Genomic DNA, 26,772 nt, shown 5'->3' with positions numbered 1-26,772 from the left:
TTCTCCTTCTCATCTTTATCCCCCTCCGTCCTCGCTCTCTCTCTCTCTCCGTAACCCGATGTTGTGTAGAATGAATGGGAGGATTGGTTTAATCCAGTAAGAGAGTGGATTAAAGTGTCTTGTCCCAGTACGTATCGGATGCCGCTACCGCTGCTTCCTCAAGATGAGACGGAGGCAGGATTAGACAATTACTCTATTTGATTAAACAACTGCTTGATTATATTTCCCTTCAAGTCCATTTCCTTATTTCGCAGCCCCCCCGAGTCCTCTTTGATGGATACATGAAACAAACTAATGTGTGTGAGTGAGAGTAATTGAGTGTGTGTGTGTGTGTTAGAGAGAGACTTGTGGGTGTGTTTGTATACAAGTGTGTAAGACTGTTTGTGTTTAAACAACAATGTATGTGTGTTCATATGAGAGTGCATGTAAGCTTTTGACTGTGTGTGTGTATGTGTGTGTGTGTGTATCCCTTTGACTGTGTGTGTATGCATTTGTATGCCGTGTGTGCACTTGCGTCTCTCTGCGTCACACAGATCCAATACTCGGGTACTTTGATTACAAAAACAAATTAATCTTTATTCAGACGGGAGTGCCATCGTCGTAAATCTCTCCAGAACACAAACATTGTATTTACAGTCCTGTAATTGGCGGGAACAAGAAGAGCGCTGGCAAATCCCCTCTGGAGCAGCAGCCCTGGGTCCTGTTCATCAGGCACCAAATGTACTGAAACCTGGGAGGGACTACCTGAACATGTCAAATAAGCGATTTTTTGGATGTTCCATTGCAATGTGTTTTACTACTTTGTGCACTAATGAATATAACCCTGTTCACCGGGGCTTTATAATACAAAGAAGCTATGCAGGCGCAGCTAGGGCCATCCTGGAGCCCTGCCTGATTAAAAATCCAATATTATTACTACCAGGGGTAATATTCAATTTGGATGCAACCTACCCCTTCATCCCTTCTTCTCCCCTCTCTCTCTCCCTCCCTCCCCCTCTCTCTCACTCTTTCTCAGATGGAAGTACATTTGGGAGAGCAGGGGATTATGGATGGGACCTGCTTAATGGGGTTTAGAGAGAGAGAGAGACAGAGAGCAAGGAGGGGGTAAAAAGGGAGACAGAGGTGGCTGGGTCACTGGTTCTCGGTCAAAGTAGCAGAGGCGGCACAGAAGCACGTCAACAGTGGGCTCCAAAATGCATTCTGCACATGTTGTTCCATAGTTGATTTTTATTAGACGTTGGCCAGAACGAAGCTGTCCAGTCCAGGGAGGAGAGGAACGGCGTGTCCACTCTCAGTTAGCTGTTGGCCTGTCCATAGCTGATGACACACTCAAAGTCTCTGAAGCTCACGTGGCCATCACTATCCTGGTCTGCCAGCCTGTAAGAGAGACAAATAACACCGTTAGAGAAGAGGGGCGGGGAAGAGATGGGAGAGGAGATGAGGGGGGAAAAGAGGAGGACAGAAGGAGAGGAGAGAGGAGAAGAAGCAGCCAGTTGTCCAAAGTTGGTTTTTATTCTCTACCCCTGGAGAGCACAGCTAGTCAGCCACAGTACAGCGAAGCTCTGGCACACTGGCTCCTAGCACCACAGGCTGCAGGTCTTTTACAATGGTCCTATTACTCTGTTCTATATCCATAAAATAGCAGTTTTACAAACACATTGACACACACACACACACAAACAGACACACACAATCACACCAGAGGATGAGCCACTCCACTCCAGAGCCAGTGTATGAAGAAGTCGCCACAGCAAATTCAATCATGTCAATGGAGAAATTACAGTACAATAGACCTGACTCTCTCTCTATTTCTCTTTCTTTACATCTCTCATCCCCTCCCCGGGCTCTCTCTCTCCTCCATGTCGCTCTGCCACACACACACCTTCTCTCCCTCTGTGTGATCTCGCCATTCCTTGGCTGTGCAGAGTGTGCGTGTAAACACAGCAGCTGTGTGGAGATGAGGATCAACAGGGAGGAGAATTAGAGCAGCATTAAACAGCCAGCCAGTGGAAAATCACACTTCCTCCTCCCTACCTGTGTCTCATCGTCTCGCTCTACTAACCAAAGCTCTAACGGGGGCTCTAAATGAGAGCACTGTGAGGATCCAATTTGGACTCTACTGCAGGGGGTCTATCTGTATTGTAGAAGAGGGTTAGATAGTGTGACACCCCCATTCACAGCCCATTTATCACTCCTCCGCCGCACCCTCCCACCACCAGGGATGTAGTGGAGGGTGAACTCACCTGCTGCGTCATTTCCCGAAATACCTCTTTACCTGGTGGACCTACTGTACACCTGCAACAGCTACTCTGTGAATACAGGGTTTCCCAAACTCGGTCCCGGGGACCCCAGGGGGTGCACATTTAGGTTTTTCCAGAAGCACTACACTACACAGCGGATTAGTGAGGAGTTGATTAGTTTAATCTGCTGTGTAGAGGCCGGGCAAAAAACTAAACGTGCACCACCTGGGGTCTCCAGGACCGAGTTTTTGGAAACGCTGCACTGCTACACCTCACATACACCCACCCATCCCTCTTCACCCACTCGTTTCCCTCAAGCCCTCTAAGCTCTGCTAAGAGTGTCTAGAACTGTCTACTATGGTTTAGTAAAGACTATCTGAATCCCTGCAGGAGAGCAATGAAAGACGATAATAAAGTGACAAAGAGAGAGAGAGAAAGTGATATGGAAAGACAGCGAGAGAAAGAGAGAGATTGATATGGAAAGAGAAGAGGCAGGGAGGGAAAGAGAAGACCAAACAGGGGATACTGATAGACAAAGATGATGAGGGTGAGCCTGAATAACAAAACTAAGAGCCCACTTTATGTAGAATTAGATGGAAGACGAGAGAGCATCATGACTTAATGCCTGCGTGCTGCTTGTGTGTTTGGGTATGAGTGTGTGTATGAGTGTGTTAGTGTCATTTAAACAAACCACTTACACAGCGACATTTAAACTGACAGAAGCTACGACCATAATCAAGAACGTACCATTAAGACGTGATTAGTGTGTGTATAATCACACATTTGGAATGGCGTGTGTGTGTGTGTGTATGTTGACAGTCTAATTAAAGGCCTGACACTGACCGTTCTTGAAACCCTGTGTTGTAGTGACAACTATGAAATTACCATTACTGCTCAGGCTGTCAAACACAGAGACTGATAGTGGGTCAGAGAGAGGGGGATGGAAAGGGAAGGGAGCAAGGGGGCTGGATGGAGAGGGGGAAACAGAGTTGGAAGGAGATTGAGAGAAGGGCGGGGGGGTGGAGAGAAATGTGGTGAAAGAGTGGGATGGGGAGGGAGAGAAAGAGTTGAAGAGAGTGAGAGGAAAAAGGTGGTGTGAAAGTCAACTCCTAGAGGGCAACAGAGTCTGCTGCTTTTCATACTTTCCTTTTAATTAGTGAAACCAGGTGTGTGAACTCCCTAGCCAATCAGTGACATTAAGGGATCAACTAAGTGCCAGAGGGAGAGGAGACCCACCTGACAGACCCTGTAGCGTAGCTCCTGGAGGACTTCAGCTTGATACCATCCCTGCTCTAAGTGGTATGAACTTGGGCCTGTGGGCGGGGCTGAATATGTCTCACTCACTCACTGCAGTCCGCTTCCACAAGGGGAGAAAGACAGCAACTCCCAGGGGCCAGTGGAACAAGCAGGCTATGACATCATCAGCATGCACCGGAGGCCCAGGAGCATTAATCACAGTATTGTCATTGCTCTAAAACAGGATGGGTAACTCCAGTTGTCGGGGCCGGAGTGGTGTCTCACTTCCCCCCCCCCATCCCAAGCAAACACAGCAGATCAAACTAATTGCATTCTAAACCAAAGATCGTGATTTGTTGATTATTGGAGTCAGGTGTGCTAGTTGAGGCTGGGGCAAACTTGTGACACCAGTCAGCCCCCCGGGGACTGGAGTTGGCCATCCCTGCTCTAAAAGACACACACACAAAGCTCATACACACACAAACACACCATGAGCATAAAAAGAGAGCATGCCCCCCCCAAAAAAAACAGTTTCAACTCCGTCAATGTTGAATAGAGCGGACTCAGTGGTCCAACACTGACTACAAAGAGAAAGAGAGAAAGACTGCTCAGTAGTTGACTGTTCATTCAGTCCATTACAACTGGTTACACCAGACTGGATCCATTCATACCTAATTATATTATCAGTGTGTGGCAGCTGTGTGTGTGTGTGTGTGTGTGTGTGTGTGTGTGTGTGTGGAACCCCAATCGGGATATTGATGCTCTCATGAGAGCATCTGCCCCAGTTTCTGGCTGTGCATCACAACACACACACAAGCACGCACACAAAGACACACACACACACATTTATGGCGTGCAGGAGCCCAGGGTTTCAACCTAGTCAGTCAGTAACTGCCAAAATAAAGGAAACACACCAAATAAAGTGTCTTAATTAGTGATGCACTGATATGACATTTTTGGCTGATACCGATATCCAATATTTTCCCTGTTCAAAACAACGATACCAATAACCAATATTTAAAATTTGAGCGGCCTTTTAAGCATTCTAGTACACACAACGGTCTAAGGCACTGCATCTCAGTGCAAGAGGCGTCACTACAATCCCTGGTTCGAATCCAGGCTGTATCACATCCGGCCGTGATTGGGAGTCCCATAGGGCAGCGCACAATTGGCCCAGCGTCGTCCGGGTTTGGCCGGTGTAGGCCGCCATTGTAAATAAGAATATGTTCTTAACTGACTTGCCTAGTTAAATAAAAAGGTTACACACACAAGTTATTTTGTTGGCATTTACATATGTCCCCAATACCAGTAAAACATAATCAAAACCTATTTCTTTCACTTACTTGCTGTGCTGTTTCGTTGTTCATTTGTTCAGTCGTTTCATTCTCAACCAGGATTCCATCGCAGCTGCCCCTAAACCATGCTTGAAACTCCGGTTGTAAATTCATTTTTAAAACAATGCCATACACACAATTGTATGAGAGGTCTTTTTAACAAAGGACAAAAGTGCTTTCAAAAGTGTTTTGCCTAGATTGCATTAAGAAATGTTGCACGTTGGAAAGATACATCCTGAATGGTAAAGTATAAGCTTTGAATTACATTGAACAAAAATATGAACGCAACATGTAAAGTGTTGATCCCATGAGCTGAAATAAAAGATCCCAGAAATGTGTGCCTTGTTTCAGGAAACTAGGCGTATGTCGCGCATCACTACTTTACAGGAGAGACATTTGAATGTAGACATGTATTTTTTTGTGAACTTTCATGTGCCTTAATAATAACAAACTAGTATGCCATCTGTAAATACGAATAATAATAAAAAAATATGAGCCTAGTTGATTTAGACATGGAAAAAGTCTGGAACCTTCCCGCTAGCCATGTTTGGCTGAGATAATGGATGGGCTGGACATGCCGAGATGAGTTTGTATTCGTCTGACATGTAGTACGCTTCTGTCTATAACATGAGCTGCTCAGTATGTGTAGTTGATCCTTTCTAACGCAGCTTTTTTTGACATATCACGAAGAACTGCAAGAAACCCGTCTCCGGATTACATCTTCAAACTAAGGGCAACCATGACATCCGTGACAGAGGGAAAAGCGCTCATCCATGTCTACGAGTAAGACAGTCTAGCTAGCTACATTTTCAGATATTATACATTTCTATTTTGTCAGAAAGTCAAATTCATTGCAATATAAAGCGTACTGTTAGATAACTCGCTAATGTTAGCTGGTTGGCTAGCTAATGTTACGTGTATGATTTGTGTACTAATATTATTCGTATCCCAGAGCCATTTGCATTGCTAGTTATAGCTAGCTAGCTAACATAGAACCTAGTTGGTTAGCTTTAGCCACCTGTAGATTCATACAGGATAGTAGCGTTATGAGTTGGGATTATGGTTCATTGTTTAGCTAGCTAGCTACATGTCTAAACAAAAGACTCCACTATGCAAGTAACCATTTCACTGTACCGGTTATACCTTCTGCATGTGACAAATAAAATGCGATTTTAATTTATATAGTGTGTGTTTACCAGTGACGGTAATGTGACAAATAACATGACCTGCATCAAAGTCAAATTGTGGCTATATCCGGGAAAGCCAAAATTCCAAAAGCTGGACCTAAAATAGAATATAAGAGATCATACATAAGATCTGGCTGTGAGTCTTATGTGGATGATGTTAAAAATATTTGTTGGTCTGATGTGATTAATAAGGAGCATCCACATGCTGCACTTAATGAATTGATGAAATTCCTTCTTCCAAGTATTGATAAACATTCACATGTTAAGAAACTGACTGTTAGAACTGTTAAGGCTCAATGGATTGATGAGGAATTGAAAAACTGTATGGTTGAAAGAGATGGGGCAAAAGGAGTGGCTAATAAGTCTGGCTGCACATTTGACTGGCTGACTTACTACAAATTGAGAAATGATGTGACTAAACTCAACAAAAAGAATAAGAAACTGTATTATGAAGCCAACATCAATAATATAAAGAATGATGGGAAAAAAAACTTGAGTACTTAAAATGAAATTATGGGCAGAAAGACAAATTCAAGTCATCAAACCATTTTGATGTTGGCAATTATTTTAACGATTATTTCATTGGCAAAGTGGGCAAACTTAGGCAGGAAATGCCAACAACGAACAGTGAGCCATCATCCTCATGCATAAAAATAAAAAAAACAATGAAAGAAAAGTCTTGCAAGTTTGAATTATTTTAAGTTAAGTGTGGGAAAGGTGGGGAAATGTTTGCTATCGATCAACAATGACAAACCTCCTGGCATTGACAGCTACTGAAGATGGTAGCTGACTCTATAGCTACTCCTATCTGTCATAGCTTAAATCTGAGCCTAGAGGAAAGTCTTTGTCAACAGGCCTGGAGGGAAGCCAAAGTCATTCCGTTACCCAAGAATGGTAAAGAGGCCTTTACTGGTTCTAACAACAAACCTATCAGCTTGCTGCCAGCTCTTAGCAAACTGTTGGAAAAAATTGTGTTGACCAAATATAATCCTACTTCTCTGTAAACAAATTAACAACAGAATTTCAGCATGCTTATAGAGAAGGGCACTCAACATGTACTGCACTGACACAAATGACTGATGGTTGGTTGAAAGAAATTGATAACAAGAAGATTGTGGGAGCTGTACTGTTAGATTTCAGTGCAGCCTTTGATATTATTGACGATAACCAGTTGTTGAGAAAACATTCACTACCGTTCCAAAAGTTGAGTCACTTAGAAATGTCCTTGTTTTTTAAAGAAAAGCTAATTTGCTTTCCATTAAAATAACATCGAATTGATCAGAAATACAGTGTAGACATTGTTAATGTTGTAAATGACTACTGTAGCTGGAAACGGCAGATTTTTTAATGGAATATCTACATAGGCGTACAGAGGCCCATTATCAGCAACCGTCACTCCTGTGTTCCAATGGCACGTTGTGTTAGCTAATCCAAGTGTATCATTTTAAAAGGCCAATTGATCATTAGAAAACCCTTTTGCAATTATGTCAGCACAGGTGAAAACTGTTATTCTGATTAAAGAAGCAAAGAAACTGGCCTTCTTTAGACTAGTCTAGTATCTGGAGCATCAGCATTTGTGGATTCGATTACAGGCTCAAAATGGCCAGAAACAAAGAACTTTCTTCTGAAACTCGTCAGTCTATTCTTGTTCTGAGAAATGAAGGCTATTCCATGCGAGAAATTGCCAAGAAACTGAAGATCTCGTACAACGCTGTGTACTACTCCCGTCACAGAACAGGGCAAACTGTCTCTAACCAGAATAGAAAGAGGAGTGGGAAGCCCCGGTGCACAACTGAGCAAAAGGACAAGTACATTAGAGTGTCTAGTTTGAGAAACAGATGCCTCACAAGTCCTCAACTGGCAGCTTCATTAAATAGTAACCGCAAAACACCAGTCTCAACGTCAACAGTGAAGAGGCGACTCCAGGATGCTGGCCTTCTAGGCAGAGTTGCAAAGAAAAAGCCATCTCAGTCTTGCCAATCAAAAGAAAAGATTAAGATGGGCAAAACACAGACACTGGACAGAGGAAGATTGGAAAAAAGTGTTATGGACAGATGAATCTAAGTTTGTGGTGTTCGGTATCACAAAGAAGAACATTGAGACACTGAAAAAAATAAAAAGATGCTGGAGGAGTGCTTGACGCCGTCTGTCAAACATGGTGGAGGCAATGTGATGGTCTGGGGGAGCTTTGGTGGTGGTAAAGTTGGAGTTTTGTACAGAGTAAAAGGGATCTTGAAGAAGGAATGCCATCACTCCATTTTGCAACGCCATGCCATACCCTGTGGATGGTGCATGACTGTAGGGTACATAAGAAGTGCCCATCAAGACAATCCAACTTGTGGGAGGTGCTTCAGCAAGCATGGGTTGAAATCTCTTCAGATTACCTCAACAAAATGACAACTAGAATGCCAAAGTTCTGCAAGGCTGTAATTGCTGCAAATGGAGGATTCTATGACGAAAGCAAAGTTTGAAGGACAATTATTATTTCAATAAAAAAATTTTTTTAAAGTATAATCTTGTCAACATCTTGACTATATTTCCTATTCATTTTGCAACCCATTTCATGTATGTTTTCATGGAAAACAAGGACATTTCTAAGTGACCCCAAACTTTTGAACGGTAGTGTATGTGTTATGGCTTTTCAACTTCTGCCATATCATGGATTCAGAGCTATCTATCTAATAGAACTCAGAGGGTTTTATTTAATGGAAGCTTCTCTAATGTCAAACATGTAAAGTGTGGTGTAGCGCAGGGCAGCTCTCTAGGCCCTCTACTCTTTTCTATTTTTACCAATGAACTGCCACTGGCATTAAACAAAGCATGTGTGTCCATATATGCTGATGATTCAATCATATACGCATCAGCAACCACAGCTAATTAAGTCACTGAAACCCTTAACAAAGAGTTGCAGTCTGTTTTGGAATGGGTGGCCAGTAATAAACTGGTCCTGAACAGCTCTAAAACTAAGTTCTAGACCTCAGCTGAATCTGGTAATGAATGGTGTTGCTTTTGAACAAGTTGAGGAGACTAAATTACTTGGTGTTACCTTAGATTGTAAACTGTCATGGACAAAACATATATATTCACTGATTGTAAAAATGGGGAGAGGTCTGTCAGTATTAAAGAGATGCTCTGCTTTTTGACACCATACTCCAAAAAGCAAGTCCTGCAGGCTGTAGTTTTGTCTTATCTTGATTATTGTCCGGTCGTGTGGTTGAGTGCTGCAAGGAAAGACCTAGTTAAGCTGCAGCTGGCCCAGAACAGAGCGGCACGTCTTGTTCTTCATTGTAATCAGAGGGCTGATATAAATACTACGCATGCCGGTCGCTAAGAGTTCACGAGAAACGGACTGCATCACTTCTCCATTCTATAAAAAACGTGTTAAATTCAAAATTGTTTGCATAGTCAACTTACACACAGCTCTGACACACACACTTATCCCACCAGGGGTCTTTTCACAGTCCCCAAATCCAGAACAAATTCAAGAAAGTGTACAGTATTATATAGAGCCATTATTGCATGGAACTCCCATCTCAACAGCAAACCTGGTTGAAAAAAACAGATAAAGCAACACCTCACAGCACAACGCCTCTCACCTATTTGACCTAGATAGTTTGTGTGTATGTATTGTATGTATATTTTTAATTGATGCAGTTCTGTCCTTGTCTATTAAAGTTCTGTATTATGTCATGTTTCATGTTTTGTGTGGACACCAGGAAGAGTAGCTGCTGCTTTGCAACAGCTAATGGGGATCGTAAGAAAATACACTCAAAACCATAAGCTATTTTCAATAATTAGCTTTTAAATAATGATCTTGTTGTGAGTTTATTTTCCTGTTATAATGAATACAAATTAGCTAAAGTTAAGACGTTGTCAGCTATGGTCATTATTTGAACTGGCTAGCCAGCTAACTTAACATTAGCTAGCTAGCTAACAAGCTAGAAACGAACCAAAAAATTGTTTAGAAAGAAACTTTTAGTTGCCTGGTTTGCTAGATTGACATATACTAAAATCATTTTTAAACGGATGGGTTTATTGATGTTATGCTATTTGGACCACCAAGCTGCTGATGTCATGCAGCCTGTCATTTTTGTGTTTCTACTTTTTAATAAAGACAAATTTGATGTCGGACGACAATAGAATGTTCATGATGTCATAGACTGTATACAGACATGTCGAAAGACGTTGTATAAAGCAGCCATTAGTCTTGAAATCTTTGGTTGTTTAGTACACTACCGTACTCACTCTGCTTAGCCCATTGCCTCACATGTGAATACTTAAAGATGTGGGGCTAAGGTTTAACATCTATGGGCTAGGTGGGACGTTAGCGTCCCACTCTATTCAACAGCCAGTGGAATCGCGTGGCGCGAACTACAAATACCTCAAAAATGCTATAACTTCAATTTCTCAAATATATTACTATTTTACACCATTTGAAATATAAGACTCTCGTTAATCTAACCACATTGTCCGATTTCAAAACATTAGATTATGTTAGGAGAGTACATAGCCAAAAACAATCACACAGCCATTTTCAAAGCAAGCATATATGTCACAAAAACCCTAAACACAGCTAAATGCAGCACTAACCTTTGATGATCTTCATCAGATGACACTCCTAGGACATTATGTTATACAATACATGCATGTTTTGTTCAATCAAGTTCATATTTATATCAAAAACCAGCTTTTTACATTAACATGTGATGTCCAGAACTAGCATACCCACCGAAAACTTCCGGTGAATTTACTAAATTACTCATCATAAACGTTGACAAAATACATAAATTATTTTAAGAATTATAGATGCAGAACTCCTTTATGCAATCGCCATGTCAGATTTTAAAAGAGCTTTTCGGCGAAAGCACATTTTGCAATATTCTGAGTACATAGCTCGGCCATCACAGGCTAGCTATTCAGACACCCGCCAACTTCGGGCTCACTAAACTCAGAATTACTATTAGAAAAATTGGATTACCTTTGCTGTTCTTTGTCAGAATGCACTCCCAGGACTACTTCAACAACAAATGTTGTTATGGTTCCAAATAATCCATAGTTATATCCAAATACCTCCGTTTTTTTCGTGCGTTCAAGTCACTATCCAAAGGGTAACGCGCGAGCGCATTTCGTGACAAAAAAATTCAAAATGTTCCTTTACTGTACTTAGAAGCATGTGAAAAGCTGTTTAAAATACATTTTTATGCTATTTTTCTCGTAAAACAGCGATAATATTTCAACTGGACAACGTTGTATTCATTCAAAGAGGGAAAGAAAAAAATGGCGAGGTCTCGTGAACGTGCATCTCCAGTCTCTCTGTCACCAGGCAGTCCACTGACAAACTCTGCTGCTGTTATCTGCCCAGACACAGGAGACGCGTCAATCCGGTTTCTGAAGGCTTTAGAGAGCCAATGGAAGCCTTAGAAAGTGTCACGTAACAGCACAGATACAACAGAAGGACTACAAATTGTCAGACAGGCCACTTCCTGCTTGGAATCTTCTCAGGTTTTTGCCTGCCATATGTGTTCTGTTATACTCACAGACACCATTCAAACAGTTTTAGAAACTTCAGAGTGTTTCTATCCAAATCTACTAATAATATGCATATTCTCGTTTCTGGGCAAGAGTAGTAACCAGTTTAAATCGGGTATGTTTTTTATCCGGCCGTGAAAATACTGCCCCCTAGCCCAGACAGGTTAAGAGGGTGTGAACGATGTTGAATAGGTGTAGACAAAGAAGAGCTCTCCACTAGGTGTACCAAAAATTTCAAGGGCCCTTTTCTCAAAAGTGGGGTTAGAAGTTAATCAACTTTCAAAGCAAAATTACTTTCCATTGTTCCTCAACTGTAGTGTATGATATACTATGTTTTAGCTCGGAGTCTCTACTTTTATCCAATGTAAAAAACACCAACTCAAATTTTGCTGCATAAGACCAAATTGAGCTGGTCGGTCACATTTTCCATATGCACAAAATACTTATTTCTCTCAAATTGTGTGCACAAATTTGTTTTTCCATCCCTGTTAGTGAGCATTTATCCTTTTCCAAGATAATCCATCCACCTGACAGGTGTGGCATATCAAGAAGGTGATTAATCAGTAGTATGATTACACAGGTGCACCTTGTGCTGGGGACAATAAAAGGCCACTCTAAAATGTGCATTTGTCACACAACACAGTCACAGATGTATCACATTTTGAGGGAGGGTGCAATTGGCATGCTGACTACAGGAATGTCCACCAGAGCTGTTTCCAAAAATGCAATGTTCATTTCTACCATAAGCCGCCTCCATCGTCGTTATCGAAAATTTGGCAGTACGTCCAACCGGCCTCACAACCTCAGACCACGTGTTTGGCGTTGTGTGGGTGACCGATTTGCTGATGTCAACATTGTGAACAGAGTGCCCCATGGTGGCGGAGGGGTTATGGTATGGGTAGGCATAAACTATGGACAACGAACACAATTGCATTTTATTGATTGCAATTTGAATGCAAAGAGATACTGTGATGAGAGCTTGAGGCCAATTCTCGTGCCATTCATCCTCCACCGTCACCTCATGTTTCAGCATGATAATGCACGGCCCCATGTCGCAAGGATCTGTAAACAATTCCTGGAAGCTGAAAATGTCCTTGTTATTTTATGGCCTGCATACTCACCAGACATGTCACATATTGAGCATGTTTGGGATGCCCTGGATCGATGTGTATGACAGCGTGTTCCATTTTTTGCCAATTACCAGCCACTTTGCACAGTCATTGAAGAGTGGGACAGCATTCCACAATCAACAGCCTGACCAACTCTATATCGAAGGAGATGTGTCACGCTGCAGTCAGATCCTGACTGGATTACTGATCCACGCCCCTACCTTTTTTTTTTTAAGGTATCTGTGACCAACAGATGCATATCCGTGTTCCCAGTCATGTGAAATCCATAGATTAGGGCCTAAATTATTTATTTCAATTGACTGATTTCCTTGTATGAACTGCAACTCAATACAATTTTGGAAATTGTTGCATGTTAAGTTTATATTTTTGTTCAGTATACTTTGCCAGCAGGTAGAGTAGGCTACACACTGGTGTTTGAGTTGAGCGCTGCAGTGGTGCTCATTATAGAATATTTAATTCCCTTCATCTGAACGTCAGAGTGTCAGCAACAATCATGCATGTCAGTTCAGTGCACACAGCGTAACAGAGAAAATTAAATATTTGAGAATACATTTGGGAATTTATTTCATAGAACAGACATGCTTCTGTATTAGGCTATACTGTATCATCTCCAAACCAGCCCCCAGAGATGTTTTATTGCGGATCTACATTGATCTCAAAAACGACCTCTCCAGAATCCAATGACAGAACTTTTTTCTAGCCATGGTAACCAAAATAATGGGCAACTGGGCATTTTTATACATGACCCTAAGCGTGGTGAGACGTTAATTGCTTAATTAACTCAGGAACCACACCTGTGTGGAAGCACCTGCTTTCAATATACTTTGAGTAAATGAGGGATACAATGCCAAAAAATCCCAATGAAATATATTAAATCCCACTTTGTAACACAACAAAATGTGAAGAAATCCAAGGGGGGTGAATATGAAATCCAATCAAATGTTATTTGTCACATGTGCCAAATACAACAGGTGTTTACTTACAAGCCCTTAACTGCATTGTTGGTTAAGAAAGTAGTTACTAAAATAAACTGAAGTAAAAAAAATTATATTAGAGCATAAAGTAGCATTTACTGTAATCTCTGAACACACTGTCTGCAGTATGTGTGTAATCCTGTAGCTGCTTAAAATGAGAATAAGGCAGGAAGTACAAACCTCTTGTGTTTCCTTATATGACATCACAGATTAGGAGAAAAGATAGGGAAGGTGTGGGGATGGATAGAGGGATATTATGTGCCTGGGTAGCAACAGTTTGTGTGTGTGTGTGTGTGTGTGTGTGTGTGTGTGCGCGCACAAAAGGAGTACGCTCTAAGGTGGGTAGTGAGATACTGCTGGCCCTGTAATGTGAACGCAGAGGAGGAATCAGCCCCCTGCCGCCATTGAAATGACCCACCCCTGGAGGCCATGCTCTAAAAAGGGGGCTGCCCGGCTTTCTCTAGCCCAGGAGACAGGCCCCTGCCTGGGATGTGTCTGGGGAGAGGCAGGGGGTCGCTTGGGTCTCACACAGACTCCATTACTAACTCATTTCACTCACCTGGGGGGGTGGGGGAGGACGACGACATCAAATCACACACATAAAGAAGATGAGGCAAAGGAGGGAGATACAAAGTGAGAGAGGAGGGATGGAGAGTAGAGGGAGAGAGTCTGAATCACTGAGCAGTGAAGAAATACTCTCGCAAGCACACACTCACTCTCTCTGTTCCAATCAGAGGGGACCGGTGCCACTGTGCACATCATACGTTGTTCAGCTCCTGCTAACACAAACAGCTCCATGGGTACCCACAATCTATCAGTGTGGGGGCAAGCCTCTCTGATCAAATGAGAAATATACTCTGAAACAGCCAAGAAGTGAATGGGGGATGAGAGGAAAGGGGGGTACGTTACTCTCTTTGTACCCTAAAACACATCTCCATGCCTCCTCGCTGAAACCGTTTCCTTTGTCACAGTCTGAAGGATGAAAAGCCTTCATCTTCACCCACACACACACACAGGAGGATGAAAGACCTTCCTGTTCTCCGTTGGGCCCTACAGACCCCAAGGGAGGCCTGTCTGTCACATTTGGTTGGAACCAATGTTCCTTCTAAGCTGCGTCCGTGCAGCTCCCTGGGACTGCCGAGCAGAAATATCAACCCACAGAGAGAAGCACAAGATTGAACTTTACTCAACTTTCTAGAACAGTGGTCACCAACCGGTCGATGGCAATCGACTGGTTGATCTCCAAGGCATTCCTAGTCGATCGCAAAACATTTCTGAAAAAACCCCAACAATAAAGCCGTTTCTTCCAATTTTTTTTATTTATTTGTCATTGTCACACCTGCTCCCCCTCTACCCCCCTGGTGCTTGAAGGCACCAGGCTCCCCAGCATTACGCACTCCTGCCACCATCAGTACGCACACCTGCCTTCCCCCGTCACGTGCATCAGCCATTATTGGACTCACCTGGACTCAATCACCTGGGTCATTACCTCCCTTATATTTGTCTGTTCCCAAGCTCTTCTCTGCTTCAGGATTAATGTTCATTTGTCTTTGCATACCCGGTTCTGGCGCTGTCTCTGTCCTGTTTGATGTCTGTTCCATATTAAAATGTTCTACTCCCCATACCTGCTTCTCTTCTCCAGTGTCGGTCATTACAGTCATGGGCTGTTGGCAGTAGGTGCACCCTTGTGCGCTGGGTAGGCAAACTGTTGCCATTTTGAACCATTTCATGTGTATGAAGGTAAAACTCTGCCTTCCCCACGGGCCCAGAAATAAAATCAAGCGCACTATAAGCCTAACGCTGACCAATCGGATGGCTCAGATTACCATGTCTGCAGTAAAGTAGCAGGCATAAGAAATCTGCAGCAAAGTTAATACTGTGAAATTTCAAAATGTTTAAAACCATGACTAGAGAGAGACAGTCTACAAATACAGCAAAGAGCTGCTGTTTTTTTCTTACTCAGCATTGTCAACACTTTGTATTCAACACCTTTATAAGCCATACCTTTTTAATGGCCTGAACATTATCATTATCATCGCTACAGTACTGTTTTTAATTGGTTAATGTTGCATAGGTGTACGTTTCTTAAGTCACGTTAAAAAAAAAGATCTCGGCTCGCATTTTGACTCAGTGATTTTGACTCAGAAAAGGTTGGTGACCACTGTTCTAGAGTTCTCCCAGTTAACCCTATTCACATTTCCCTTTACTGTGGCAACTGTGGTCGAATCAACACAATATTAGCCACTTTCAATGCAAGGGTTAGTTTTAGGGTTAAGGTTAGGGGTTAGGGAAAATAGGATTTTGAATGGGACTGAATTGTGTGTCCCCACAAAGTTAGTTATACAAGACTGTGTGTGTGTGTGTAGTCGCAGCAGCTCCGGGGGCTTAGATAAGGATTGACATGTCCCCTAGAGGCCTCTATCCAATAAGAGGAGGAGGAACACCCTGCCTTAGGCTATCTGCTTGTCTACTGCGCACGCACGCACACACACCAGAGCCACTCCACAGGAAGAAAGATCTACTTCAGAGGAAATGTAATTCCAACAAATAACACTATTCCCTGTTCTGATTACAACATCTTGGACTGTGTTCTTCCGCAGCATTTTAAAACTATAGAGGGCTAGTTAATTACAATGGGAGTGTATTCAGAAAGCCTCTCAGTAAGAGTGCTTGGACAGGTTCCCCCTGTCCATTGTATAATCTTATTCATTATGATCTAAAAGGCTAAACTGACCCTAGATCAGCACTCCCAATCTGAGACGCTTTATGACAGTCATCATCTGAAACGAGTCTGCACACTGGGCAAATTTATATTTTTTCCTTATTTGTCGTTTCTCGTATTTGTTATTTGTTTGTTTGTTTGTTTGTATGACTCCTTTAGAGTGAGTTCTGGAGGACTTTTATAAAAAGTTAAAACAGAGAGAGATAAAAGATAAACACAAGTAGTAATTAAAATAATTTCAGGGCTGAGTTTCACACCAAAAAAAAATGGGTGTTCGTTAGTGAGCATTCTGGGAGAAGTTGTTGCCTGGGAGCGATCTCAGCATGATCTCTTCTATACATACACATCTGTAGGAGAGGGAACGGATGGAGGAGGGAGAGAGAACATTTGTTTGTGCACACGTTCATCTATGTGTGTGTGTGTGTGTGTGTGTGTGTACATGCACCCCATCATGACACGGCTGGCTCTCCCTACAATCAGATACAGAAGCTGGTTCCAAATCTATTGATGTCAATCACTGACAAACCCAGCTACAGTACATTTTACACCATTTAGCAGGACGCTCTTATCCAGAGCGACTTACAGGAGCAATTAGGGTTAAGTGCTTATGCGCACACCTAGTTGGCTTGGGGGGGTTCAAACCAGTGACCTTTCAGTTACTGGCGCAATACTCTTAACCGCTAGGCTACTTGCCCCAGGTACAGCAAGCCCCTGTCAGTGAGACTGCTTTACTCTGTCACAGACATCACGCTAGAGAGAGAAACATGACATTATTGCAGCAAGGACATAACAGGAGCATGACATAGCTAGTCATCTGAAACAGACTTCGTAGCTGATCTGATGTTACTTCCTGTCAACAGATCTACACAGATGTGTCACTTTTATAGAACACACACACTCCCCTCACTCGTCACCCAACCTGGCAATGCCGACACGTTGTTTACCTTACAGGGCCGTGGCTCCAATGCTATTTCCATCTAGTGGGCCAGACAGAGGGCTGTGTGTGTGTGTGTGTGTGTGTGTGTGTGTGTGTGTGTGTGTGTGTGTGTGTATGTTTGTCTGGTACAAAGCTGGTGCAGGGGGTTTAAACAGGCTTCGCTAGGACACCTGCCTGATTGAGTCCTTGTCTGCTCCCATTATTGTTTTAATAAATCACACACACACACACACACACAGAGCCTCCAGTGTTACCCGGGCGTTACGTAAAGAAAAACTTCTGAACGCAGCTCGCTTACTTTGAAACACAACGGGAATCCTGCGATTAGTTCATTAGAATGTTAATTACAGCTATTCAGCAGATTGGAACTACTGTAAACAGAAAATCTGAGTTAAGGAGAAAGGAGAGAGAGGAAGGAGGAAAGGGGGGAGGAATAGGAGCAAGAGAAGACAGAACAACTGAGTTTCTGGAACTTTGGCTTTGATCTTTTTCAAAAACGACATTGGTGGAACCGTATTGGTTTTCCACAGTGGCACAGTATATGCTGAGATACAGTTTGTGATGCAGCACCTTGTAATTACATGGCTGTATCAGCTCATTCATGGGGGCACAGTATACGTTGAGGTACCGTTTATGATGCAGCACCGTATCATACTGTGGTTCAGTCAGAGGGTACTGTGCTGTTTGGTCCCAGGTGCAGTTGAGGTCTTTGTGGATTACCTCAGGCTTAGCTCTGCTGCCGTGATCTCAGCTCTGATACCATTACACACTACCTAACAAATATCATCCCTCTATAGAGTACCCCAGTACGAGTCATAATACCTAGAGGTAATACCTTGAGGTCAAACAGGGAAATGGTTCCAATCATTGTTCCACTATTCATTTTTTTTAGAAACTGGGTTTTGATAACCATGTAAATCTCTCTCTAAAAAGGGGCCTTTTATTAATATATTCGCCTGTATTTACCCCCCAAAATGAAATGCTAATTAGCTGCTAATGTGGCTATCATAAAGAACTACAAATGCCATGATGATCTGAAAGAGACTGCTGAATCGAGGCAAAGGTAAGAATCTATGGATTAACTATCTAATGTTAGCTAAATGTAGTAATGAATAAATTGGCTACATTTCTTTAAATGGACAATTCTGTGAACTGTCTTTGGCGAGTTTTAAATTGACACAATATCTGTTAGCAAAGTTATCAGCTAGAGATGACATACAGGAGCTTGCAGGGATTTGTCGTTTTGCATGTTGTCTACTTTGACGCTAATTAGCATTTTCAAATCTGAGAGTAAAGAGATCCAAATATATTGATAAAAGGCACCTTGTCCTAGAGAGATTTACTAGGTTATAAAAACATCACGCCAGGGTAAGCCTATACGAAACAGCCCTTATTTTAAGTGTTTCTAAAGTCCCCTATAGGAAAAATGAAAGGTGGAAAAACGATTGGAACCATTTCGTTGTTTGACCGCTAGATTTTATGGGTATTATGACACCACTGTGGGGCTCTATCCCTTTCCCTCTTTCTTTTTATGTGTCCCACCCCCTCTTCATCTCTCCCCCTGTCCTTTATCTGGCTACACTGCATCACTTTCTGTATCTGTCATTTTTCTGTTTAAACTATATAGCTGCCTGCTATATCTCTATATCAACTTCTGAATACTGTATTTTACTCCAACACCTCAATCTATCAGTCTCTCTTTCCCCCATATCTATCTCCCCTCCCTCCCTCCCTCCCTCTGGCTCTCTGTATCTGACCCATAGTGCCCACAGTGTATGACCCTATATCAGAGATTAGAAGGGGATAGAATATTTAACGGGCTTCCTGATTTTGCCAACACAGATGCATAATCTCTTGTTGCTATGGCGCAAGGGAGCCAGAGGGCACATGGGCATTCCGGAATGTGATAGGACGACGCGACAGTTGGACGATGGTGCCAGAGATACACAGAGGAAGAGCTGACCCCACTCACACATGAGACATGAAAAAACATATACATTGCACGTGCACATACACATTACAGAGAGACATAAACCATGTACACAAACACACAGTAGCAGTGCGTGGGTAAAATCACTGGGGAAGTCAAGCCAGGGGGGAAAAAGCAGTGGTCAATCAAAAGCCACATTACAACCATGGTCAATCAAGTTCATGTTTCCGACATTTTCAGACTAGTAAACAAATATTGATTTAGAACACAGGAAATTCGCAGCCTCTTGCGAATTTAAGGAAAATTATGAAACACCGAGAGATGATTATCTTTGTACATTTTTGGGGGAAGCTTGGCTTTCATGAATACACGCCACTGCATACACACACACTCCCTGTCCTGAGCCCCTTGTTTCAACTAGAGTGCAGAGATCAGATATGCTAACGCAAACACGCAATCCACTGGCTGCTCAGCTGTCACAGGGCATGGCATTCTTCACATCCCTTCACCCAACCTGTACACTTCAATTCCCCTCTCCTTCCCTCTGTCCATCCCTTATTCCCTTCTCTCCATTATGTCACTTTCCTCATTTACTAAACACAACCCGCCTTCAATCTCTATTCCATACACATTCCCTTCACCCTTATCTGTACATCACATCACCTCTCTGTATCTCTCCCTCCATCGCTTTCTCCCCCCTGCTGGCCCACCTCTGAGTGAGAGATTTTACTCTCAGAGATTAAGAGAAAGGGCTGTGACGGTCATGGAATTTTGGATGACGGTTATTAGTCATGCAAAAATGACAGCGGTCACCATAATAACATTTTTTTTTTTTTACACACATTTTGCCCTCTCCTTCGCTCCTGACTGCATGTGCTGACACTGAAATCGAATGACTAGAACGGGTGTCCCCATTCAAGTCAATGATGGCCTAATGGGTGGACTAAAAGCAGGAAGTGTACCCATCAATATGTGCTGTGATTTGTTGATTCAACTCAATTGACATAAAAAAATACATTCCATTGCATGAGCCTCATGAGTTTGAATGAACAGTCTACATTACCATGGAAATTATTACCATCACAATACCAGGCAGCCATACTCTGAGTTGATATTCACATAATAATAAGGAATTCCCCTCGACCACACCCACAAATTGGGGAAAAACAAACATTCTTTCCGATTGACATCCATTGTAAAAGAGCCAACTTCGCTGTAAATTGTTTGTTATACAGAAACACGCCTAAAAGCTGCTGTGTGGTTCAATGTACATGTAAACAGGTCTAAAATTCCGACCTACGGTTCACAATGCTCCCACGTAGGGAAAAAGAGCCTGCGAGAAGAGCTCTGTGGCTTCAGGCTATTCTACGTGGGAGAGTGGGAAATGTGGGGACCCGGTGTCTGTGTGCGTGGAAAACATTTCATCACAGGTAAGATATTTTACACCGTCATGAAAAGGGGATACAATATTACGTTTTCTATGTAGTGAGCAAGCAATGTTGAAAAGTCATCTTTAGACATGTACTTTTCATAAACGTAGTTTTTGTAAACAAATCAAAATAGATTTTAGATTCTTCAAAGTAGCCACCCTTTGCCTTGATGACAGCTTTGCACACTCTTGGCATTCTCTCAACCAGCTTCAACTGGAGTGCTTTTCCAACAATCTTGAAGGAGATCACACATATGCTGAGCACTTGTTGGCTGCTTTTCCTTCACTCTGCAGTCCAACTCACCCCAAACCATCTCCATCGGATTGAGTTTAGGAGATGGTGGAGGCCAGGTCATCTGATGCAGCACTCCATCACTCTCCTTCTTGGTCAAGTAGCCCTAACACAGCCTGGAGGTGTGTTGGGTCATTGTCCTGTTGAAAAACAAATGATAGTCCCACTAAGCGCAAACCAGATGGGATGGCGAATCGCTGCAGAATGCTATGGTAGTCATGCTGGTTAAGTGTGCCTTGAATTCTAAATAAATCACAGACAAAGCAAAGCACCCCCACACTATCACACCTCCTCCTCCATGCTTCATGGTGGGAACCACACATGTGGAGATCATCCGTTCACCTACTCTGCATCACACAAAGACACGGCGGTTGGAACCAAAGATCTCAAATTTGGACTCATCAGACCATAGGACAGATTTCCACCGGTCTAATGTCCATTGTTCGTGTTTCTTGGCCCAAGCAAGTCTCTTCTTATTATTGGTGTCCTTTGGTAGTCGTTTCTTCACAGCAATTCGACCATGAAGGCCTGATTCACGCAGTCACATCTCAACATCAACTGTTCAGAGGAGTCTGTTACTTGAACTCTGTGAAGCATTTATTTGGGCTAGCAATCTGAGGTGCAGTTAACTCTAATGAACTTATCCCCTGCAGCAGAGGTAGAGCAGTTTCATCATAGTGCTTGATGGTTTTTGAGTTCTTGAAATGTTTAGAATTGACTGACCTTCATGTCTTAAAGTAATGATGGACTGGTGTTTCTCTTTGCTTATTTGAGTTGTTCTTGGTCTTTTACCAAATAGGGCTATCTTCTGTATACTACCCCTACCTTGTCACAACACAACTGATTGGCTCAAAGGCATTAACAAGGAAATAAATTCCAGAAATTAACAAGGCACACCTGTTAATTGAAATGCATTCCAGGTGACTACCTCATGAGGCTGGTTGAGAGAATGCCAAGAGTGTGAAAAGCTGTCAGCAAGGCAAAGGGTGGCTACAAGTGTTTAACACTTTTTGGGTTACTACATGATTCCATATCTATTATTTCATAGTTTTGATGTCTTCACTATTATTCTACAATGTAGAAAATATTAAAATAAAGAAAAACCCTTGAATGATTAGTTGTGTCCAAACGTTTGACTGGTACTGTATAAATATACACTAAAGTATGTGGACACCTGTTCAAATCAGTTGATTCGGCTATTACAGCCACACCCGTTGCTGACAAGTGTATAAAATTAAGCACACAGCCATGCAATCTCCATAGACAAACATTGGCAGTAGAATGGCCTTACTGAAGAGCTCAGTGACTTTCAATGTGGTACTGTCATAGGATACCACCTTTCCAACAAGTCAGTTCGTCAAATTTATGCCCTGCTAGAGCTGCCCCGGTCAACTGTAAGTGCTGTTATTGTGAAATGGAAACGTCTAGGAGCAACAACGGCTCAGCCGCGAAGTGGTAGGCCACACAATCTCAGAACAGAACCGAGTCCTGTAGCTCGCAAAAATAAAAATAAAATAAAATAAAAAATTATTAAAAAAAAAAAAAAAAAATCGCCTGTCTTCAGATGCAACACTCACTGCCTCTGGAAGCAACGTCAGGACAAGAACTGTTCATTGGAAGCTTCATGAAATGGGTTTCCATGGCCGAGCAACCGCATACAAGCCTAAAATTACCATGCACAATGCCAAGCATCGCCTGGAGTGGAGTAAAGCTTGCCACCATTGGACTCTGGAGCAGTGGAAACGAATCACGCTTCGCCATATGGCAGTCCGGCGGACAAATCTGGGTTTGGCAGATGCCAGGAGAACGCTACCTGCCCCAATGCATAGTGCAAATTGTAAAGTCACGGTTCGGGCCAGGCCCCTTAGTTCCAGTGAAGGGAAATCTTAACGCTACAGCATACATTCTAGATTCTGTGCTTCCAACTTTGTGGCAACAGTTTGGGGAAGGCACTTAACTGTTCCAGCATGACAATGACCCTGTGCACAAAGTGAGGTCCAATGGTTTGTCGAGATCAGTGTGGAACAACTTGACTGGCCTGCACAGAGCACTGACCTCAACCCCATCGAACAGCTTTGGGATGAATTGGAACGCCGACTGTGAGCCAGGCCTAATTGCACAACATCAGTGCCCGACCTCACTTGGAAGCAAGTCCCTACAGCAATGTTCCAACATCTAGTGGAAAGCCTTCCCAGAAGAGTGGAGGCTGATATAGCAGCAAAGCAGCATATTAATGCCCATGATTTTGGAATGAGGTGTTTGACAAGCAGGTGTCCACATACTTTTGGTCATGTAGTGTATTTTTTTGAATGGTTATGATGGTTAATGAATTTTCATGACGTTCTTCATCCATAACCGTCGGTTAAGCGGGTCTACGGCAATTGTGCCAGCCATACTTAGAAATACCATGTTTAAAACAACAAACCATGCCTTTTATTTCTGTCTTAAACATTTTATATTTCACCTTTATTTAACCAGGTAGGCTAGTTGAGAACAAGTTCTAATTTGCAACTGCGGCCTGGCCAAGATAAAGCATAGCAATTCGACAGATACAACAACACCGAGTTACACATGGAAAAAACAAAACATAGTTAATAATACAGTAGGAAAAAAAAGAAAAAAAAGTCTATATACAAATGAGGTAAGATAAGGGAGTTATGGGTAAGATAAGGGGAAACATTGGAATGGTAGATGTGCAGAAGATGAATGAACAAGTAGAGATACTGAGGTGCAAAGGAGCAAGATAAATAAATAAATAAATACAGTATGGGGATGAGGTAGATAGATGGGCTGTTTACAGATGGGCTATGTACAGGTGCAGTGATCTGTGAGCTGCTCTGACAGCTGGTGCTTAAAGCTAGTGATGGAGATATGAGTCTCCAGCTTCAGTGATTTTTGCAGTTCGTTCCAGTCATTGGCAGCAGAGAACTGGAAGGAAAGGCGACCAAAGGAGGAATTGGCTTTGGGGGTGACCAGTGAGATATACCTGCTGGAGCGCATGCTACGAGTGGGTGCTGCTATGGTGACCAGTGAGCTGAGATAAGGCGGGGCTTTACCTAGCAGAGACTTGTAGATAACCTGTAGCCAGTGGGTTTGGCGACGAATATGAAGCGAGGGCAAACCAACGAGAGCGTACAGGTCGCAGTGGTGGGTTGTGTATGGGGCTTTGGTGACAAAACGGATGGCACTGTGATAGACTGCATCCAATTTGTTGAGTAGAGTATTGGAGGCTATTTTGTAAATGACATCACCGAAGTCGAGGATCGGTAGGATGGTCAGTTTTACGAGGATATGTTTGGCAGCATGAGTGAAGGATACTTTATTACGATATAGGAAGCCGATTCTAGATTTAATTTTGGATTGGAGATGCTTAATGTGAGTCTGGAAGGAGAGTTCACAGTCTAACCAGACACCTAGGTATTTGTAGTTGTCCACGTATTCTAAGTCAGAGCCATCCAGAGTAGTGATGCTGGACGGGCGGGCAGGTGGGGGGCAGTGATCGATTGAATAGCATGCATTTAGTTTTACTAGCATTTAAGAGCAGTTGGAGGCCACGGAAGGAGAGTTGTATGGCATTGAAGCTCGTCTGGAGGTTAGTTAACACAGTGTCCAAAGAGGGGCCAGAAGTATACAGAATGGTGTCGTCTGCGTAGAGGTGGATCAGAGAATCACCAGCAGCAAGAGCGACATCATTGATGTATACAGAGAAGAGAGTCGGCCCGAGAATTGAACCCTGTGGCACCCCCATAGAGAGTGCCAGAGGTCCGGACAACAGGCCCTCCGATTTGACACACTGAACTCTATCAGAGAAGTTGTTGGTAAACCAGGCGAGGCAATCATTTGAGAAACCAAGGCTGTCGAGTCTGCCAATAAGAATGTGGTGATTGACAGAGTCGAAAGCCTTGGCCAGGTTGATGAATACGGCTGCACATTAATGTCTCTTATCGATGGCGGTTATGATGTCGTTTAGGACCTTGAGCGTGGCTGAGGTGCACCCATGACCAGCTGGGAAACCAGATTGCATAGCGGAGAAGGTACGGTGGGATTCGAAATGGTCGGTAATCTGTTTGTTAACTTGGCTTTCAAAGACCTTAGAAAGACAGGATAGATATAGATCTGTAGCAGTTTGGGTCTAGAGTGTCACCCCTTTGAAGAGGGGGATGACCGTGGCAGCTTTCCAATCTTTGGGAATCTCAGATGATATGAAAGAGAGGTTGAACAGGCTAGTAATAGGGGTTGCAACAATTTCGGCAGATAATTTTAGAAAGAGAGGGTCCAGATTGTCTAGCCTGGCTGATTTGTAGGGGTCCAGATTTTGCAGCTCTTTCAGAACATCAGCTATCTGGATTTGGGTGAAGGAGAAATGGTGGGCGCTTTGGCGGGTTGCTGTGGAGGGTGCCGGGCAGTTGACCGGGGTAGGGGTAGCCAGGTGGAAAGCATGGCCAGCCGTAGAGAAATGCTTATTGAAATTCTCAATGATAGTGGATTTATCAGTGGTGACAGTGTTTCCCAGCCTCAGAGCAGTGGGCAGATGGGAGGAGGTGCTCTTAATCTCCATGGACTTTACAGTGTCCCACAACTTTTTTGAGTTTGTACTACAGGATGCAAATTTCTGTTTGAAAAAGCTAGCCTTAGCTTTCCTAACTGCCTGTGTATATTTGTTTCTAACTTCCCTGAAAAGTTGCATATCACGGGGGCTATTCTATGCTAATGCAGAACGCCACAGGATGTTTTTGTGCTGGTCAAGGGCAGACAGGTCGGAGTGAACCAAGGACTATATCTATTCCTAGTTCAACATTTTTTTGGAATGGGGCATGCTTATGTAAGATGGTGAGGGAGGCACTTTTAAAGAATAAACAGGCATCCTCTACTGACGGGATGAGGTCAATGTCATTCCAGGATACCCCGGCCAGTTCGATTAGAAAGGCCTGCTCTCAGAAGTGTTTTAGGGTTTTAGCGTTTGACAGTCGTTTGGTCGCAGACCCATTATGGATGCAGGCAATGAGGCAGTGATCGCTGAGATCTTGATTGAAAACAGCAGAGGTGTATTTGGAGAGCGAGTTAGTTAGGATGATATCTATGAGGGTGCCCGTGTTTACGTATTTGGGGTTGTACCTGGTAGGTTAATTGATAATGTGTGTAAGATTGAGGGCATCAAGCTTAGATTGTAGGATAGCCGGAGTGTTAAGCATGTCCCAGTTTAGGCCACCTAGTAGCACGAGCTCAGAAATAGATGGGGGGCAATCAATTCACATATGGTGTCGAGGACACAGCTGGGGGCAAGAGGGTGGTCTATAGCAAGCGCAACAGTGAGAGACTTGTTTCTGGAAAGGTGCATTTTTAGAAGTAGAAGCTTGAATTGTTTGGGTACAGACCTGGATAGTAAGACAGAATTCTGCAGGCTATCTTTGCAGTAGATTGCAACACCGCCCCCTTTGGCAGTTCTATCTTGCCGGAAAATGTTATAGATAGGGATGGAGAATTCAGGGTTTTTGGTGGTTTTCCGAAGCCAGGATTCAAACACGGCAAAGACATCCGGGTTGGCAGAGTGTGCTAAAGCAGTGAGTAAAACAAACTTAGGGAGTAGGCTTCTAATGTTAACATGCATGAAACCAAGGCTTTTACGGTTACAGAAGTCAACAAATGAGAGCACCTGGGGAGTGGGATTGGAGCTAGGCACTGCAGGACCTGGATTAACCTCTCTAGGGGAGGTGGGACGAAATCGTCCCACACTATTCAACAGCCAGTGACAAATCAGATCGCCAAATTAAAACCACAAAATGTCATAATTCAAAGTTCTCAAACATAGGACTATTTTACACCATTTTATAG

General features: G+C 43.0%; 1 protein-coding gene across 2 annotated transcripts in view; it reads right to left on the bottom strand.

Moving 5' to 3' along the window:
• Positions 1–567: 567 nt before the first annotated feature.
• Positions 568–26,772, bottom strand: part of efcab11 (EF-hand calcium binding domain 11) — a 95,882-nt gene continuing 69,677 nt past the window's right edge. For both annotated transcript variants that reach the window (XM_014196395.3, XM_045718423.2), the window contains one exon: positions 568–1,377. In XM_014196395.3, coding sequence (XP_014051870.3) covers positions 1,296–1,377 — 82 coding nt within the window. In that variant the 3' untranslated portion in view covers positions 568–1,295. The remainder of the gene's footprint in view (positions 1,378–26,772) is intronic.

Source organism: Salmo salar, chromosome 01 (assembly GCF_965601325.2).
Source record: "Salmo salar chromosome 01, fSalSal1, whole genome shotgun sequence".
Classification (NCBI taxonomy): Eukaryota; Metazoa; Chordata; class Actinopteri; order Salmoniformes; family Salmonidae; genus Salmo; species Salmo salar.
This window is presented reverse-complemented; position numbering and strand designations above follow the sequence as displayed.